Consider the following 20,594-nt stretch of genomic DNA (forward strand, 5'->3'; position numbering starts at 1 on the left):
GACACAATTTTGCCCTAAGCTGAAGAACACAAAAAGATGCTCATTTTACCTGTCAAGTCACTGGCAGTGAAAGAGTTGAGAATGTTCAGCTGTTGATCAGGAAGAGGCTCAGGTCGATTAGAAGTTAAGGCTGAAGAATTTACTGTCCCTCCCAGAGCTTCTGTTTCATCTACCAAACGATCCATATAGTCCCTGAAAAACATACCCCAATAATTTCATGACTGCATATCAGAGTTAAAACAAAAGTCTCTAAAGCCCACGGTACTTACGTAACTCCAGGGTGATGGTTATATCGTTTCTTTCCAAATCTTGTCTGTTGAGCAAAGTAATCATAACGTTCAGATTTCTTCCACATATAGTAGAATGCTACACATTCAGCAACTGTTCTAGTTCTCACCTAACAAAAGAAAGTTGAATTTTTCAATAGAAACCAACAAACCCAATCCATTTTTTAGTAATTTTTTTAATACAACTATAGCTTTAATCCATGGGTCTTATTTTCTATCTCCCGAATTATGAAATTCTGAACATTTTATTAGAAAAAAAATGTCTTTAGGGGCGCCTGGGTGGCGCAGTCGGTTAAGCGTCCGACTTCAGCCAGGTCACGATCTCGCGGTCCGTGAGTTCGAGCCCCGCGTCAGGCTCTGGGCTGATGGCTTGGAGCCTGTTTCCGATTCTGTGTCTCCCTCTCTCTCTGCCCCTCCCCCGTTCATGCTCTGTCTCTCTCTGTCCCAAAAATAAATAAGCGTTGAAAAAAAAAAAAAAAAAAAAAAGAATCACTTTAAAAAAAAAAAAAAAAAAATGTCTTTATATTTATACTATTTAATAATAAGGATACCTTCAAAAGGCCAAGGTTTGTTATTTCAATCAGAATGTATTAGTTTATAAAATAAATGTGTACCCAGAAATGATGCTGAAAATCCTAAAACACTGGCAACCTTTACTTTTTTCCTCACTGAACACTCATTGTGATTCTGACTGCAGCAGGAGTCCTTAACCCTAAGGGGTCCATGAATGGGATTAATGGGCATCTATTAAATCCGAAAATTATATGTAGGTACACTTTTCTGGGGTAAAGGGCTGCAGCTTCATCAGATTATCAAAGGGTTCCATAATGCAAAAGAGACTAAAAACTCTTAGAAAAGGGATCAGCACTCTACTGCATCTGCAATTTAAGATGATTTTCTAGCTAAAGGCAGGGTGTTTTCCTTCAACGTGGGTTTGGTTCACAGCTACAGGAGTTTGGTAACAACAACAACAAAAACAATAAAATCTGAGCCTCACCAACGTGTCTCCACATCCAGACTAGGGCTGTTCAAACTATATGCAGCTAAAGGTATGAGTTCAAACATACAGACAAAATTCTGTGTCCTTCTCTAATAAATACTTTCTCCACTGCTTAATCAGTATCCTATGAGGAACTTTTAGCATCTCTATCCTGATTACTGATCATGACATAAGTGCATAACATAAGGAACAAGCTTTCTCTTTTTTTTTTTTTTTTTTTTCAATATATGAAGTTTATTGTCAAATTGGTTTCCAGGGAACAAGCTTTCTAAGCCAAGAAATAAAGTGTACATTTCAATAAACATCATTAACTAGAAGTCTTTGTGGTGAACATAGGCTTCTTGGGAACAGAGAACTTTCCTGTCTTATTCACTGATGTATTCCTAGTGCTTAAAACAACGTCCAGTAAATTGTAGAACTTCATTATTTATGGAATAAACGAATAAATTTCCTAAGTCACTGTAAAACTTATGTCTTATTTTGACTTCAACAACCCAGCCTTCTTTAAAAAAGTTTTATCTATTCACTAAATACTTCATCTCATCTTTGAGAAAACATAAGATTTTCATACATACAAAAAGGCATTAAACAATTCAACATCATACTGTAATATCTAGCAAAAGCAATAAGAAAAATAAAAGGTATACACATTGAGAAGAAATAAAACTGTCTCTGTTTACAGATGACATGACCATACAAAGAAAAATCCAAAGAATCCACAAAAAACCCATGGAACTAATAAACGGTTATAGCAAGATTGTAGCATACACAGTTAACACACAAAAGTCAATTGTTTGCCTATATACCAGCAATGAACAAATGATATTTGAAATTTAAAAACACATTTACATTAGCACACCCAAAATGAAATATTTAGGTATAAATCTAACAAAATACATGCAAGACCTATGTAAGGAACATTATAATATGATTAAAGAAATGAGAGATATAAATAAATGGAGTGATATTCCACATTCACGGATAAGAAGACTCATTACTGTTAAGATGTCAGCTCTTCCCAACTTAACCTATAGATTCAGTGCAATTCTAATCAAAGTCCCAGCAAGTTATTTGGTAAATACTGACAAACTAATTCTAAAGTTTATATGGGAAGGGCAAAACAATACAAAACAAAAACAGAATAACCAACATAATACTGAAAGAAAACAAAGCTGGAGGACTGATAGTACCCAACTTCAAGCTTACTATAAAGCTACAGGAGTCAAGACTGTGATACTAGTGAAAAAACAGATACCCACATTAATGCAACAGAATAGAGAGCCCAGAAAAAGACACACAAATGCAGTCAACTAATCCTTAACAAGGCAATGCAATGAAGTCGTCTTCTAAACAAAGGGTGCTAGAACAACTGAATATCCACATGTAAAAACAAATAAAAAAACAAGGAAGAAAGGAAGAAAAGACACAGTTCTTAAAAACTTTCACAATAATTAACTAAAAATGGAATACAGATGTAAATGTGTAATGTGCACAACTATAAAGCTCCTAGAACATAACATAGGAGAAAATCTAGATGACTTTGGGGATGACATGACTTTTAAGATGTAATACTAACAGCATGATCTATAAAAGAAAATTTGTTAGGTTGAAGTTCATTAAAATTAAACACTTCTACTTTGCAAAAGAAAATGAAAAGACAGCCAAATACTGGGAGAAAATATATGTAAAACACCTATGTGATACAGGACTGTTATTGGAATTATGTAAAGACCACTTACAACTCAATGATAAGACAACAAACCACTCAGTTAAAAAATAGGCAAAAAAAAAAAAAAAAAAAAAAAGGCTAAACACCTTGACAGAAGACACCTCCTTACAAAAAAGAAATACAGGGGCGCCTGGGTGGCGCAGTCGGTTAAGCGTCCGACTTCAGCCAGGTCACGATCTCGCGGTCCGTGAGTTCGAGCCCCGCGTCGGGCTCTGGGCTGATGGCTCAGAGCCTGGAGCCTGTTTCCGATTCTGTGTCTCCCTCTCTCTCTGCCCCTCCCCTGTTCATGCTCTGTCTCTCTCTGTCCCAAAAATAAATAAACGTTGAAAAAAAAAAAAAAAAAAAAAAAGAAATACAGATGGCAAATAAGCAAATGAAAAGATGCTCCACATCATATGTCATCAGAAAAATGCAGAAAACAAGATACATTACACACCTATTACAACACCCAAAATCTAAAACACTGACAACAACAAATGCTGGCAAGGATGTGGAGCAACAGGAACTCTCATTGCTGGTGGGAATACAAAATGGTAAAGCCAATTGAGCAGACATTTGGAAGGTTTTCTACAAAACCAAACATACTCTTACCATATAATCCCACTCACTGGCATTTAGCCAAAGAAGTCAAAAACCTTCAACCAGATGTTTATAGCAGCTTATAACTATCAAAACGTGGATGCAACCAAGATGTGCTCCAATAGGTGAATGGATAAGATGGTATATCCATACAATGGGATAGAAAGAAATGTGATAAAAAGAAATGCACTTTCAAGCCATGAAAAAAAATAGAGAAACCCTTAAATGCGTTATTACTATGTCAAAGAAGCCAATCCGAAAAGGCTACATACTATATGATTCCGACCATATGACATTCTGAAATGGCAAAAGTATAGAGACAGTAAAAAGCCAGGTGTTAGGAGTAGGGCTGCAGGGAGGGAAAGAATAGGGTGGAAGAGGTTAAACTACACGGATTTTAGGGCTGGGAAACTATGCTGTATGACACTATAATGGTGGATATCATTCTACATGTAATGGTACATGTCATTACACATTTGTCAGAACCCATACAACACAAAAAGTGAACCCAAATGTAAACCATGGACTTCAGTTAATAATAATATATCAATATTCATTCATTAATTATAACATATATCACACTAATGTAAGATATTAATAATAATGGAAGCTGTGTATGTGGGGGTAAGGGGATACACGGGAACCCTGTGTACTTTCTGATCAATTTTTCTGTAAACCAAAATGCCCGAAAAAACAAAGTCTATTAATGAAAAAGGCAGAAAATATTGACCTACCCATCTAAACACTTCTGAATCTTATGTTCCTTTAGGATAAAGAGAGATAATAATAAACAAAGCATACTTTAATGAAAATTATTACAAATTACTAGAATATACACACACATACACTTTTTTAAAAGTACTTTATTTTTTAGAGCAGTTTTCGGTTCACAGCTGATTTGAGCAGAAAGTCCAAGTTCCCACATACATCTCCTGCTCCCAAACATGCATAATTCCCTTCACTATCAATTCCCCACCTCAGTGGCACTTGATACAATCAATGAATCTATACCAGCACGGGTTTATTACCCAAAATCATTTACATTAGGGTTCACTCAGTCATTACTTATTACATAGGTATTGAAAAATATATAATGACATACATCTATCGAGTATAACATGATACAAAATAATTTCACTGCCTTAAAAATCCTCTGTACTGCGCCTATTCATCCCTCCCTCCACGAAAAATTTTGAAACCACTAATCTATTTATTGCCCCCATAGTTTTACCTTTTCCAGAATGTCATATAATTGAGATCATACAGTATATAGTCTTTCCAGATTGGTTTGCCTTAGCAATACACGTTTAAAGGTCCCCCCATGTCTTTGTGGCTTGATAGCTCATTCTTTTTTAGCACTGAATAATATTCCATGGAATGGATCTGTCAGTGTATTTATCCATCTACCTCTCAAAGTGTGTTAATTCATCTATTCAAAGGACATCTTAATTATGTCCAAGTTCTGGCAATTATGACTAAAGCTGCTATTAATATTTGTGTGGAGGTTTCTGTGTGGACTTAAGTTTTCAACTCCTTCAGGTAAAGACCACTAAGTACAATTGCTGGATCATATGGGAAGAGTATGGTTAGCTTTGTAAAAAAACACCAAACTGTCTTTCAAGAAACTGTCAACTGTCTTTTTAAGGTGGCCATACTATTTTACACTCTCATCAGCAATGAATGAGAATTCCTGTTGCTCCACAATCTCACCAGCATTTCATGCTGTGGTAACATTTAGTTGCTTTTAGTAACCAATGTTTCTTCTTTCAGCAACTGCAGTTCTGGCCACTAAAGGGAAACATTTCTGAGGCCACAAACCTCTGAATAGCTTAGAAAGAAATCAAAGTCAAGGAAAATGGTAAAAGACTAAGACTACCTGGAAAATATAGTAAATCCATTTTCTTTTCTGTTTTAATGTTTATTTTTGAGAGAGAGAGAGAGAGAGAGAGAGAGAGCAAGCGGGGGAGGGGCAGAGAGAGGGAGACACAGAATCTGAAGCAGGCTCCAGGCTCTGAGCTGTCAGCACAGAGTCCGACGCAGGGCTCAAACTCATGAATCACGAGATCATGACCTGAGCCAAAGGCACACACTTAACGGGAATGAGCCACCCAGGCATCCCAAGTGAATCCATATTCTATGAATATGACAACTATATGTGTCAAAAGATAGGTGAGTACACTATCAGCATTCCCAGGAGTAGGTGCTGGCAAATCCCAGTCATGTTTAGAGTAATATGAGAAATGTTAATGTCAGGAGAGCATTAACAAGTTCTTCCTTTCTTTTGTCCTAAGTGACTTAAAACTTATTTGTTTATATTCATTGTAATTACTAAGCAATCTGTACTAATCTGCCTAATTTACCTTATTCTTCTGTATAAGATGAAAATCTTTTCCAAAAAGCATGAGTGCATGTTCAAAGCTCCGGCATTCTTCTTCTGTCCATGCAGTCATTCCTTCTAAAGAAATGTTAAAAAAAAAAAAAAAAAAAAAAAAAAAAGATGTACTGATTGACCTCACATCTTTTATGTGAATTGCTAGTTTACTTTCAGTATGTTTCCCCCTATAAAAGGCCATTAACTAACTCCTTCCCTCTCCCTCTCCCTGTACCTCCCTCCCTCCCTCCCTCTCTCTCTCTCTCTCTCTCTCTCTCACACACACACACACACACACACACACACAGTTCTGTAATCCAATGACTTCAGTTAGGATTACCTAAAGTATACACATTATAAATATTACTTAAAAATCTACAATACCAAAATATAAAAACTAGGTTTTTTTTCTCTGCATGAAAGGATAGGGATGTAATTTTTTTAACTTATGCTCATTGTTTTTCTAATTTTTTTTAAACTATAAGCATATATTTTTTTTAATTAGAAAAAAAGGTTATTTCCTTTATGGGAAAAAAAGTTCCTTATTTTGCTATTATATCAAAACCATAGTGCTTTAAGTAGAGACCATGAGTAATCAATATATATTTATTTAAAGTCTTTTTGCAGAGTGCTACACTCTGGAAATCTAACAGGAATAAGAAACAGCCCATGTTCTCAAAACACTAAATCCCATTCAACTTCCCAGAAGACACTAACAATAAACTCAAATCTATTTGGGGCAGAAAAGACTTGGGAGTTTTTTCCTCAAAGACATGGGAGACTACATCCCCATGAAGAATAGTCCACCATAAAGATAAAACATAGTTTGAACTCAAGAAAAAAACCCAGTATTTAGTTCTCAACATTAGGAGAGCTTAAAATAAGTTTTTTAAAAAAACAATTTTTATAAGGAAACATTCCAAAAGACTGTCTCAACCTACAAGTTTAAACATACTCTTTTCAGCTTTTCTATTTTTGCCACGCCATTTATATAATATTAGAGTATTATTTCTTTACCTACTTACTTAATGAAAGCCATGGTGCATGCAATTCACTTATATAATAACAAAACTACTGAAATTAAAGTTAACCATTTTCCTTGACACACACAAAGCAAAACCTAAGCGCTGTAAAAATTTTATTACATGATTACTAAAAACACCCTTCTTGTAATAAATTCAATGGAATATTTTATACATGTTTCTTTTTTATCTTTAATCTTTCCATTTCCTGTTTGGTTTAAAAAAACAACTTTTTGTTCAGTGAAATCATAAAAATCATTCTTTTTAATTACGTTGGATATATTGTCATCTCTGGGGTCTGCTTTGTTCTGTAACTATTTCTTCAAGAAAGTGGAGGTGACAGGGGGTAACTAATGTGTATTTGAAAAATCTCTGGTACGTCTAAAAATAGAGGGCAAGAAAAGGAAACAATTATTCGCTATGAAGATGAACACCGATCTTACAAAAGTGTTACAGGACTGCTCCATCCTTTATAATACTTTGCTTATTCTACTCCCCAAATGAGGATCCCCTGTCATTTCCCTCTCTTGATCCCAAGCTTTGCTTACCTTGAGATGCCTTTCCATTGCAGCAGTACCTTTCAATTGCTTCCTTTATATTATGGTTACACTTGAGAAGTTCATATAATGCCTACAAGAGAAAGAAAAAAACTATTCAATAAAAATTATCAGAAATTCAAACTTAATAGCATTAAAACAGACAAACAACCAGGACCAGTAACAGTCCTGACAAATACTGTCTGAAATGCTCTCTAAATATGTAAGACATTTGAGGGTATGTTTGTCCAAACATTTAGTCTACATACCTATCCTGATGATAGACTCAAGTATCTCAGAAGTTTGTTCATTTGCACTCTACCCCTCAGAAGTCACCCACTGGTATCACTCTTGACTTTATTTTTTATTGTCAGGCCATCTGAGCTGGGGAAATTTCCCTATTTTAGATGATTTTTCCAGTTGGGAAAAATTAGTATAAATATGGTCTTGTTCTTCACATCACCTACTCCCTGCCTTTTAGAATGTCAATATAAGGAAACAGCAGCTAGCCTGGAAGAGGATGGGTATTTTAGTGACTTGGGTTTATAACAGTCTCATTGTCTACTATGAAACGTATCATTTTTTAATCCTGTTTAAGATTCTTCCCCTCTCTCTGCCCCTCCCCCACGTGCTCTCAAAATAAATAAATAAAAACTTAAAAAAAAAACCAATCTAGCTGCTAAAAGAGCATCTGGTAAATCAATATCCATTTCTAATTTAAAAAAGACAGGGGCACTTGGGTGGCTCAGTTGGTTAAGTGTCCAAATTCAGCTCAGGTCATGATCTCATGGTCTGTGAGTTCAAGCCCCGTGTCGGGCTCTGTGCTGACAGCTCGAAGCCTGGAGCCTGCTTCAGATTCTGTGTCTCCCTCTCTCTGCCCCTTCCCCGCTCACACTATGTATGTGTCTGTCTGTCTGTCTCTCTCTCTCTCTCAAAAATAAACATGAAAAGGGGCGTCTGGCTGGCTGAGTCGGTTAAGCGTCCGATTTCAGCTCAGGTCATGATCTCACAGTCTGTGAGTTTAAGCCTCACGTCAGGCTCTGTGCTGACAGATCAGAGTCTGGAGCCTGCTTCAGATTCTGTGTCTCCCCCTCTCTCTGCCCCTCCCCTGCTCATGCTCTGCCTCTCTCTGTCTCAAAAATAAACAAAAACATTTAAAAAAATTAAAAAAAAAATTAAAAAAAAACATGGAAAAAAAAAGACAAAACCTTTTTTCTTCATGTTTATTTTTGAGACATAGAGAAAGAGACAGAGTGTGAGCAGGGGAAGGGCAGAGAGAGACAGAGACACAGAATACGAAGCAGGCTCCAGGCTCTGAGCTGTCAGCACAGAGTGCGACGCAGGGCCTGAACTCACGAACTATGATATCATGACCTGAGCCGAAGTCAGATGCATAGACACCCAGGCGCCGCAAAGACAAAAACTATTATATGTGTAAGCAGAATGTTACTACCTTACTATAATAAAGACAACCTATATCAAACCAAGCACCAATATTCTTCTTCTTTTTTTTTTAATGTTTATTTATTTTTGAGAGAGAGGGAGAGAAGGAGAGAGACAGAGAGCAGGCGTGGGTGCAAAGGGTAGTGAGAGAGACAGACAGATGATCCAAAGCCGCCTCTGTGCTGACAGCAGACAGCCCGACACAGGGCTTGAACTCACAAACCATGAGATCATGACCTGAGCCAAAGTCGGTTGCTTAACTGACTGAGCCACCCAGGTGCCCCACACTGGTATTATTCCTAATGTAAAAACCTTAGATGATTACTTTCCATCAAAAGCAGGCCTCAAATCACTATCACTACCAAACATCTCTGAGTTATGGCTAAAGACTAGAAAGCCTGATAAAAACAACTGAAAAATTATTAGTTTCAACAGCTTGAGAAAAAATAAATTTTTAAAAATTGGTATTTCTCTATATTAACAACACACCATTATAATAGAGATCCCATCTACAAAAGTATTAAAATCACGTAAGTATTTCAAATATTGAAGAATTAAGTTAATTAGATGGATGTGATACCCAAACAAACAAAAACATTTGAGTGATTAAAAAAGTAAAATAAATGGAAAGTCAGACCATGTTCTTGAACTGGAAGGTTTAATGTTTTAAAGGCACTAATTCTTGCAAAATTAATTTGTAGTTTCATGGATTATCAGTACAAAAACCCAATGGGATTTCTTTTTGACAGGTGAAAGATACTCTGAAATTCAGTTTCTATAACTTCTCTATGTTACTTGGGAATTCAAGGCTGAGTCCAACTATCACTGGATATTCATTTCAGTTAGGATCACCTAGGCTAAAGATACAGGGTGAAGAGTATACAAGAGGGGCAAAATGGTATCAGAGGGCAAAACTAGGGGCATCCAAAAAAAAAAAAAAAAAAAAAGCCCTAATAGGTATTACTCCCAGCCCCATCCCACATACAATCAGGAGTATTCTGCATCTATAGGTACACAGTGTTTAACAAATGCTCCTAAAGCAAATTTATACAACCTTAATACAAAATACTTTCAAACATTTCCTGAATAAAGTTCGAGAGTAATCCAAAGAATATCTTTATTATAAAACCTACAAGTCTAAGCATAGAGAATGTTTAAGTTAAGTGACATTATAGCTACAGATGGAATATATAAAATCATCAGGAATGAGATACTAAAGAATTTTCAATGGCAAAGGAAAGTAAGTGACTCAAATTAAGATGTGCACATATACATAGAAGAAAAGACCAGAAGACATCAAACAATATGGAATGGTTATCACTACCAGCTCTTGGGACTTTTTATAAGCCAGTATTTTCCAAGTTTCAAAAATCTATCAGGGGGCACCTGGGTGGCTCAGTTGGTTAAGCGTCCAATTTCGGCCTAGGTCATGATCTCATGATTCAGGAATTCAAGCCCCGTGCTGGGCTCTGTGCTGACGGCTCAGAGCCTGAAGCCTGCTTCACATTCTGTGTCTCCCTCTCTCTCCCTGCCCCTTCCCCACTCGCGCTCTATTTCTCTCTCTCTCTCAAGAACTAAACATTAAAAAAAAAACAAATTGGGGCGCCTGGGTGGCTCAGTCGGTTGAGCGTCCAGCTTCGGCTCAGGTCATGATCTCACAGTTTGTGGGTTCGAGCCCCGCATCGGGCTCTGTGCTGATGGCTCAGAGCCTGGAGCCTGCTCTGGATTCTGTGTCTCCCTCTCTCTCTGCTCCTCCCCCACTCATGCTCTGTCTCTCTCTCCTTCAAAAATAAATAAAAACATTAAAAAAAAATTAAAATCTATCAGGAAAAGAGATATCCAGTTCACATGTAAGAAATATTTTAATCGAATATAAGAAAATCAAGCAGAGACTAGTTAGCTGCTGTTTCGACAAAATTTGAAGAATACCTGTTCATTGTCCCTTGTGTGTGTTCCTGCAGATATCCTATCCATTATTTTTTCATTTCCAGTTCTTAATGAGGTCTCAACAAGGTACTCCTTAACTTTGCTCTCCAAAACCACACCAGGACGCCAAAGTAGCTGGTCTTCATTTTCATACACTGATAAAGAAAATCCCATTAACATACTAAATAATGAACATGCTCATAGATGTATACAAACTGTTCTTCCTCTTCTTTGGTATGCTACACACTGGGACAATTTGAGGACACAAGCAATTTGATTGTCTGGCAAGGTGAGTCCTTCATTGGTAAAGGTTTAAAAAAATTTTTTTTAACTTTATTAAGGGCCAAGTGTTCCAGTGGCTAGAGCAAGTAGCTTTCTCGCTGGTTGGATCTACTATCCAATCAGAAGGCTTTCTATGCCCTGTAAAATCTAATGTAAAACTCAGAGGAGAGGTTTTATACTCTCCCTAATGAGGGAGTAAAAATAACCTGTGAAAATTCTTTAATAACCTCACTGAACTCCCTGTCTTTATGATGATTATATACAGGTTAAAAACTGTAAAGATGGGGCGCCTGGGTGGCGCAGTCGGTTAAGCGTCCGACTTCAGCCAGGTCACGATCTCGCGGTCTGTGAGTTCGAGCCCCGTGTCGGGCTCTGGGCTGATGGCTCAGAGCCTGGAGCCTGTTTCCGATTCTGTGTCTCCCTCTCTCTCTGCCCCTCCCCCGTTCATGCTCTGTCCCTCTCTGTCCCAAAAATAAATAAACGTTGAAAAAAAAAAAAAAAATTAAAAAAAAAAAAACTGTAAAGAAATAAAACAAGCAAACAAAGATCAATAAAAATCAAAATATCTGCCAATAATGAAATACCTAAGAAAGGTAGGTTTTTACTTTACTGATTTCCTCCCAAAAGGTGAATTTTATTTAAAGGAGGAAGCAAATTAATCAAAAATGAATGATTAACAGTAAGAGATGTAAACTTTCCCAAATCTCTTCAAGAGGCTGATATACTAATGAGTGACATGTCACTCAAATAAGGTATATATTCTATCAGTGTCCACATTGCCACCATAATTAAAGCTTCTACTTCACAAAATTAAGTAACACAGAGGCCCAAGTACTTATCCCATTGCTTCAAGTGCAATGCATTCTTCAAGTGTGTAATAAAATAATTTGCTGAAATCTCACTATGTACCAAGGACCGTGGTAAGTGCTTTACATTCACAACTGTTGGGAATCACCACAGGAATCACCACTCCCAGTGAGCAGGAAAGTTAAAAATAAAATATGCCTGTGAAATAATAAGACTGACTTTTCATGTAAATTGCTGGAACCAGTTTCTTTCCTCTTCGGTCAAAACTGAAATAGGTAAAATAGTTTGGGTTTATTCCCTCTAAGTATAGAGAAGGTATATCTTTCCTCCTGAATGTGTAGAACTGAGAGATGACTACCTCCATTACGTCTAATCTAAGAACTGACAGCTGCTAAGCATGTATTTGACTTCCAGGGTTTGTGTGGCATTTAGGTGGGCAACTGGGGCATCTGCAGGTGATCAACTACTGTTTGCTTCCCTGGGAGAATATCACTTTGAAAGCAGTTTAGGAAAATGTTGTTGGTAGGGACTGAAAAGGCTAAGAACCCTAGAGTAGCCAGTCCTTCCTTCCTTCCTTTAAATAGAGGATGAGCTAACAAAGAAAAGGAAGAAAGACTCAGGAAGGGTTGTATCACTGTGACGCTTTGGCCCCATCATGTCATAAGAACAAATAAACTCATTAGGGAAAAGGTCAAATGCACATGGCCAAATCTACAGGCTTCCCAATTTCGGCTAGAGAAATGTACCTGTATCTTTATTTTCCACCACATTTTCAGAACCAACTGTTAACTAGGATCTAGCAAAATTGTGAAGAAAAAACTGATTACACTTAAGTAGGGGTGTACAAAACAAGAAGAATCCTTGTATTCTACCACCTTCTCTTTCAGGGCTCACACAAAATTTCATCTATATTCTTTATTCATTAAGAGTTGTCTTTCCACAGATACCATATGGTTTCACTCTTATGTGGATCCTGAGAAACCTAACAGAAACCCATGGGGGAGAGGAAGTTAAAAAAAAAAAAAAAAAAAAAAAAAGAGGTTAGAGTGGGAGAGAGCCAAAGCATAAGAGACTGTTAAAAACTGAGAACAAACTGAGGGTTGATGGGGGGTGGGAGGGAGGAGAGGGTGGGTGATGGGTATTGAGGAGGGCACCTTTTGGGATGAGCACTGGGCGTTGTATGGAAACCAATTTGACAATAAATTTCATATATTAAAAAAAAAAAAAAAAAAAAAAAAGAAAGAGTTGTCTTTCCAAGAGGATTTTATCTCTCAAATACTCATTATCTCAAGTGGTAAGATTCTACCCACTTCTACTAAAGTGGGATGTGGGCCAAGCAGCTGCACCCTCAGAGACGTTCCACTACTTTAGCAGTTGCCTTCGCATACCTGTAAGGCTAAGAAGCACTGTACAGAGAAGAGAGTGGTTCTCCAAGCTCCGAAGTTCATTTCGATATATTATTCCTAAGTCAGTCCCAAACTTTCACTGACTCCAAATTTATCTTTATACTGCCAAGGCTGGTATATAATCAGATAACTAAACAAACATATTAAGGGGTAACAGCCTACCAAATATTATCAATATCAAAATCAAAAACCTCCTTACCTTTCTCATCACCATCATACTCTCCAAGGTACGGGGGAATCTCTGCCTGATATTGTAAACCAATCATTATTTCCTACAAGAAAATTCAGAAGTAAAAACATCCTATAAAAATAAATTCTGAAAAACAAGTTCCAACTTATTAATCAGTTACAAGTCAAAAGAAATTTCATCTTGTAACAACAAAATTATCTTAAGTTACTTCAGAAATGTTTTTAAAAGTTATGTTAGTCCAAACAGTCCACTAACTTCTGATGGTAACTCAACTTACTTTCCTCAAATCTTCAGGTGAGTTACCACTGTCTGTTTCAACATCTTCAGCTTCTGATTCCTTATCTCCATCACATGTAGTATTTGCTTAAAAGAAGAAAAGTAAATTTTAAAAAGGTTTTTTTGCCTACTTTTGCAGCACCCGGAAGAACAGCTGGCACGTGGTACATTATAAAAGTCTGAATACATGAGAGTAGCACAAATATACTCAACTTCTTGTACTATTCTCAGATCTTAACACTAGTCAAAACAAGACACTGAAAATACTAAGAAAGTGTATATATCCTTAAAAATTTTTGGTCTAGTCATGGGGCACCTGGGTGGCTCAGTCAGTTAAGTGTCCAACTTCGGCTGAGGTCATGAACTTGCTTTTGTGGGTTCAAGCCCCGCATTGGGCTCTGTGCTGACAGCTCAGAACCTAGAGCTTGCTTCAGAATCTGTGTTTCCCTCTCTCTCTCTCTGCTCCTCCCCTGCTCGTGCTCTGTCTCTCTCTCTCTCTCAAAAATAAAGATTAAAAATTTTGGTCGTGTCAAAGAGTTTGGGAAGGTAAAAGGAAAACCACTACGGTCACCTTAAAAAAGAACAGAAAGCACTGGAGGTCTTATTATATACTAACCCAGAATGGGACATAGACCAAGATGCACATTAAGTCCATCAAAATTATGTTTTTGTGCACATACAAGCGTATATGTATTTGCATTTGTTAAGTGAACAGTTCTTCTACAATCAAACTACCTAAAAAAATAAGCAAGTTTGCAGATAAGAAATTATTTCACTTCAAAAACCTTTCAATATTACTGATATACATTAAGAGATAACACCAAGAACTAAAACGAAAAAATAAAGAAATAAATCGCTAAAAAATACTTTTTGAGCATCTGATAGTTTTGAAAACCAGGAGAGTAAAGAGCCTTTTAAGAGAGTCCAAAAAATGTCCATGAAATTTCATGGCTGAAGAATTGTTTCCCATAGTAACAGATGAATCTTGGGAAAGAAAATATACAGCCTTGCAAAACTAAACAAATACTTTAGGTTTTTAAAGGACATATTAGTTTACCTCTATCCCAATAAAAAAAGTGATAATCTTATTTGGATTATTAAAGGACTGCACGTCAATTAAAGAAAACACTTAGAATATTCTGACAAACTATTGAATGCCATTAAGTGTACCTGAGCTAGAGTATCAATGCTACTATTAATCAGTAACAATTGGGTTTCTTACATCGTAAAGGCCTAGGAAAGAAATCGGAAGTTTCATGGGATGTCACAGATGGTGTCAGGTCATCTGCAGAAGACTGAGTTTCCTCATCATCACCGGACAGCAGGTCTTTAGCAATTTCCTCCTATAAGAATAGGAATGCAGTGTTAGAGTTAGAAATTATTACATCTCATAAAAAATATTTAAGAATTAAAAAAAATTTAATAAAAAAATTATTACAACTCATCAATTTAAGAAAAAGTCTTCATATTATTCATAAATGTATTACTATGGTATTATGATACAAGTAAGAATCTGTTGAAGCCCCCTTAGTTTTGAGACAAGTAAGTCTGAAATGCTCTTATAATTTACTTCATATACATAAATAGTGGTAACACTTAATATTTAATTACATATAATACTTAATAACTTTACTGCTTACACACTTTTAACAAACAATTTTGCTTAACTTATGGATAAACAGAAAGCTCATATGAAGCTGCAGGCTAAGTTTTAGTGACTTTACAACAAAAATAATCTTACTTCTAAATGATTAAGAATTAAACTCGGGGCTTCTGGGTGGCTCAGTCGGTTAAGCGTCCGACTTCAGCTCAGGTCACAATCTCGCAGTTTGTGAGTTCGAGCCCCGCGTCGGGCTCTGTGCTGACAGCTCAGAACCTACAGCCTGCTTCAGATTCTGTGTTCCCCCTCTGTCTCTCTGCCCCTTCCCCACTAGTGCTTGTTCTCTCTCTCAAAAATAAATAAACATTAAAAAAAAATTTTTTTTAACAATTAAATTTTCTGCCAACATAAATAAAACAAAACCAAAAACTTCTCCAAACTCTTCTCTTCCAATAATTTAAAAAATCTAACTAATGAAAAGCTCTGACTAGTGATATAACTTTAAAAGAACAGATTTGAATTTATTATTTAAGTATATAGTTATCTTGTGCCTGGTACCTAGTAGGCACTCAATATTCGCTAGGTGACTATAGTCATTAAGGTATGGTACAGTAGTATCACATTTGACTGGAAAGGGGGAACAACAAAACTCACAGGAAGAGGTTCCAAGATGTGGATTCCTCTCCCTGCCTGATATCTGAAAGGCAAGGAAAGCTTTCCAAAGACCAAAGAAAGTTAGCAGAGACCATGGTTGTGTGAACTTTCCTCAGCAGGAACTATGCCTTCCCCACAACCAACAATGTTACAAATACATCACAATGGCCTTGTCTACTGTGGCTGCTGTCACTCACAGAGCTCAACAAAACAGAACTTCTCTCTAACCACTCCACATCTAAGTCAGCTTGGTTTGAAGGCTTCTGAGGGATTTATTAATCAATGCGTTCAAGTAGTCAGAGGATCAAAAGAAGTGAGGGCAAAATCTAAGTTTAGACACAATATATCAACATAGGGAAGAAAAAATTGGGGGAGAACACTCAAACATACAAAGCAGCGGGAAGCTATTAGTACTTTTAAAGTAGTGTGATCAAATCCAAACAATATTTAAATTGGGTCACCAAAATGACAAGAGCAATGGGGGCCAATAAGAAGTTTACATTTCAGAATTATAAAATGCTTTCAATTAAAAGGAAACTAATAAAAAACAACCAATGATAATGGCTATTTTTGGATCTGGAATTTTTCTTTTAAATGTTTGTTACTTACTTTGTCTAGTGTCATGTCTGGTAGTTCATCAGCAAGTTCACTTGGGGAGCTATTTGCACTGGAATTTGCAACTGCTGGAATTGTAGGTTCATAGCCATAGAATGCCAGTAAATCTTCTAGAGGCATGTTTCCTTCCTATTCAAGCCAAGGCACAAACATAAACTCAGTAAATGCCACAATACAGAAGTAGAGATAAACTTAATGTTCATAAAACAGATTAACAAAACAGCAGTATCAAATCAAAGCCAAGTTTTAGTTTTTCTTTTTGTACTACTGCTAAAAAATAGGCTTAAAGACTTAGAGCTTTTATTAACATATTAACAAAAGCCTTAAAAATTAACATCTTCATTTTTATTTTCCAGCATCATTTCACTATTTTTTTTAATGTTTATTTTTGAGAGAGAGAGAGAGAGAGAGAGTGAGAGAGAGAGAGAGAGAGAGCGTGAGCAGGGGAGAGGCAGAGAGAGAGAGAGGGAGACACAGAATCCAAAGCATGCTCCAGGCTCTGAGCTATCAGCACAGAGCCTGGTGCAGGGCTCAAACCCACGAACCAGGAGATCACGACCTGAGATGAAGTCAGATGCTTAACCAACTGAGCCACACAAGCCCCCCTATCATTTCACCCTTTAAAAAATTCCTCAAATATTTGCTTTAGTGACTTTTTTTAGCATTCACATTGGTATAATGATTTGCCTTGAAAGCATTCACAATTAATCAATCAATAACTTCATGTAATTTTTAGCTTGTTTCTTCGCAATTAACAGTTGACCACTTGGTTTATTCTTCATATTAATGAAATGATACCTGAAGGGAAACCACTGCTGAGCATTCACTAACACCAATAATATTTATATATTACTGTTAAAAATTATCCTTTTATATTACTACTATCATAGCTATATTCTGTACAGTTGTTTTAGGTTTCTCTTCCATAACCATCTACTGAAGTTTGTATCATTACCACCATTTTACAGGTGACAAAACAGAAGGCTCAGTTCTGGGCTCAAATCCTAGTACCACTTACTGGCAGCACTGCTTTGATAAAACCACATACTTTGGCTGCAGTGCTTCCTGTGTAATGAGTACCTATGCCGTGCCACATACTGGCACCCTCTTCCCCCAACTAATCCATCAGAAAATAAGGAGTATATTTCCTTTTTAAAAATATCTTAATTCAACTACTAAAGTGTATAGAACTATTTATAATTATTCAAATATATAAACACAAAACAATGTATCTATAGACTAATTTTTTCAATATTGTAAAGATGTTTATGCCCATCTATTAAGAGATTCATTAAGCTTGCTTATGGGTTTAGTTTTCTTTTTAAGGCAAAATGCCTAAGTCATGATGCAAAAAGCATGAAATGCTAAAGCCGAGTATGTAAAATATATCCTCAGCATATCACAAAGTGAGCTGAGAGAAGCCAGTGATGATTCTAGAAAGCCACTGATTGCCCACCAGGCCCCACAGGGAATTCAGGCTCTGGGGGTGCCCAAGAACCTGACCTTCACCTTTATAGGTCTACTAGAACTTACATTTTTCACTGTGCCTTATTAAAACAGATTCAAGCGAAATGAATTTGGAATAAGGTTTAGGACAGAATGCTACTTTGTAAATTTGCTGTAGGAGACATGTGCCTTTTGCAGTGACCATACCAATCATGTCACTCATGAAATCCTTTCAGCTTGGGATTGAAATCAGTTAAAAAGCTGCTTTGGTAGCATGGAGTCAGCACAAATTGAGTTGGATGGTCAGGATGGACAGAAGTTCACCCATGCCATGAGGAAACCTCGTGAATTATTCTTCTCCTGAATCAATGAACAGAACCCCTCAAATGTGCCCAGAACCAGATTTAGAGTATCCTTAGCCCTGCTCCTTGCAGACTCCATGCAGCCTATTCCCTTTGGCTCATATTGGTTTTAAGAGGAGACGAGGTTGCAGCCTTTGCAAACCATCTGTCATCAGTATTTCTCCAAAACCTCAGAAGTTTCAGAATCTCTCCGTGACCTGAGGAGACGTCAATTTTCACTCATCATACACAGGCAGGTCCACTTTTCCATCAATACAGAATTTACTGCATTCTAGATACTGTGCAGAGGCTACTAGCTATGGATAGAGAAAAGAAAATTTATAGAAAAATCCCTGCTCTCAATGACTGTACTCCTGATGGAAGAAACTGGTAAGTTAACAACTATAATACAATGTGTAGGCTGCATTAATCAATTCTGGAAATAGCACCATACACTGTTGAGTACAGAGAAGGGAAGAACTACACTCTGGGAATAATGGCATTTCCTCATGGGAATACATGAGGTTAGGGAGGTACCACATACGATGGAAAGACTGAGCTAAGTCTTGAAAGATGAAGAGGGATTTGACAGATGAGGGCTGTATACTAGGGACTCGTGGTATATCATAAGAAACACTGACTGAGCAGTTACTGTGTGCCAGTAGGCCAGTGTGCCAAGTGCTGGTATGAAAACAGGTCTTGCCCTTCTACAGTTTACAGTCAGTGCAAAGGGTGGGGGGGGGGGGGGGTGGGCGCGGAGGCGCAGAGATAGTGACAATACACAAATACAAAATTGCCAATTATTGGGGCGCCTGGGTGGCGCAGTCGGTTAAGCGTCTGACTTCAGCCAGGTCACGATCTCGTGGTCTGGGAGTTCGAGCCCCGCGTCAGGCTCTGGGCTGATGGCTCAGAGCCTGGAGCCTGTTTCCGATTCTGTGTCTCCCTCTCTCTCTGCCCCTCCCCCGTTCATGCTCTGTCTCTCTCTGTCCCAAAAATAAATAAACATTGGAAAAAATAAATAAACATTGCCAATTATGATGAATGCAATGAAATAAACAGGGTCCTGAAATACAGAATAATGTAGAGAATCTACTTCCACCAGGTCAAAGGAAAGACAGTGTCCTTTACTCGCAGGACAGTGGGAAGTAAATGGAGACTTAAAAAAAAAAAAAAAAAGGCAGGTGGGGAGTGCCATGACTTCATTTCTTCTTCAATGCTGGGCAGCTACATAAAGAAAAGTGTGAGAAGATGGAGAGGTAAGAAAAAAGCAGAGAGACCGCCTAAGAGCCTCATGCTGGATTAAGGTAGTGATACAGACATGGAGAGAAGTAAATAGATGATATACATCCGGAGGTGGAATCAAATGAGTTCTGGGATGTGAGAGTGAAAGGGGGAGAGAAGGAGGATTCCCCAGATTTCTATTTGGGCAACTGCCTGCATGGTGATAACTTTTACTGAGATAGAAAGGACTGAAGGAAAGGTTTGTGAAGGAAAAAAATTAAGAGTCCTGCAGAAGACACGAGTTAAATTTGAGAGGACTATGAAACACCTAAGCAAAAGAGTCAAGTTGGCCAGGAGCCTAGTGCTTAGAGGATCAAGCTGGGCTAAAGATATAAATCTGGCATTCATTAGCATCTAGATGATATTTAAAGCCACAGAAGTTGAGAGGGTAGACAGAAAAGAGAAAGGAATATATAGTTTATTAGAAGAACTTTCAGATATATTACCCTAAAGGCAATGGGACACATCTAAAAAATTTTAAACAAAATATGCATTTTGAAAGTAACATTCTGGGGGGGAGTCCAAGAATGAGAACCTCAACTAAGGAAGGGAATTATCTGAGTGAAATTAAGAAAAAAGAATCTGTTTCTTGGCCTACATGATAAAGTGAATGTAAGTGACAGTGAAGTCTACATGAACTGCCCGTTTCTGGCCCAAAAAGGCTAAATACTTATAGCACCATTATGAAACAGAAACATCAGACAAATGAACTTGAGGGTGGAGGGTAGGATGGTAAATGATAATTCAAGGCAAAAGTTGAAGCAGTGGGCCTGAATGAGATCATCCAGAAAGGCCATACAGAG

General features: G+C 37.3%; 1 protein-coding gene across 2 annotated transcripts in view; it reads right to left on the bottom strand.

Moving 5' to 3' along the window:
- MIER3 (MIER family member 3) overlaps positions 1-20,594 on the bottom strand; it is a 34,830-nt gene that overhangs the window by 4,059 nt on the left and 10,177 nt on the right. Inside the window, exons 4-12 of one of the 2 annotated variants that reach the window (XM_045493733.1) lie at positions 16,718-16,852; positions 15,077-15,197; positions 13,856-13,941; positions 13,588-13,660; positions 10,897-11,048; positions 7,537-7,618; positions 5,956-6,047; positions 270-397; positions 50-192 (exon numbers count right to left, since the gene is read on the bottom strand). In XM_045493733.1, coding sequence (XP_045349689.1) covers positions 50-192; positions 270-397; positions 5,956-6,047; positions 7,537-7,618; positions 10,897-11,048; positions 13,588-13,660; positions 13,856-13,941; positions 15,077-15,197; positions 16,718-16,852 — 1,012 coding nt within the window. Of the gene's footprint in view, positions 1-49; positions 193-269; positions 398-5,955; positions 6,051-7,536; positions 7,619-10,896; positions 11,049-13,587; positions 13,661-13,855; positions 13,942-15,076; positions 15,198-16,717; positions 16,853-20,594 lie in introns of both variants that reach the window. The other variant, XM_045493723.1, reaches the window with a different exon arrangement.

The sequence above is a fragment of the Leopardus geoffroyi genome, chromosome A1 (genome assembly GCF_018350155.1).
Source record: "Leopardus geoffroyi isolate Oge1 chromosome A1, O.geoffroyi_Oge1_pat1.0, whole genome shotgun sequence".
NCBI lineage: Eukaryota > Metazoa > Chordata > Mammalia > Carnivora > Felidae > Leopardus > Leopardus geoffroyi.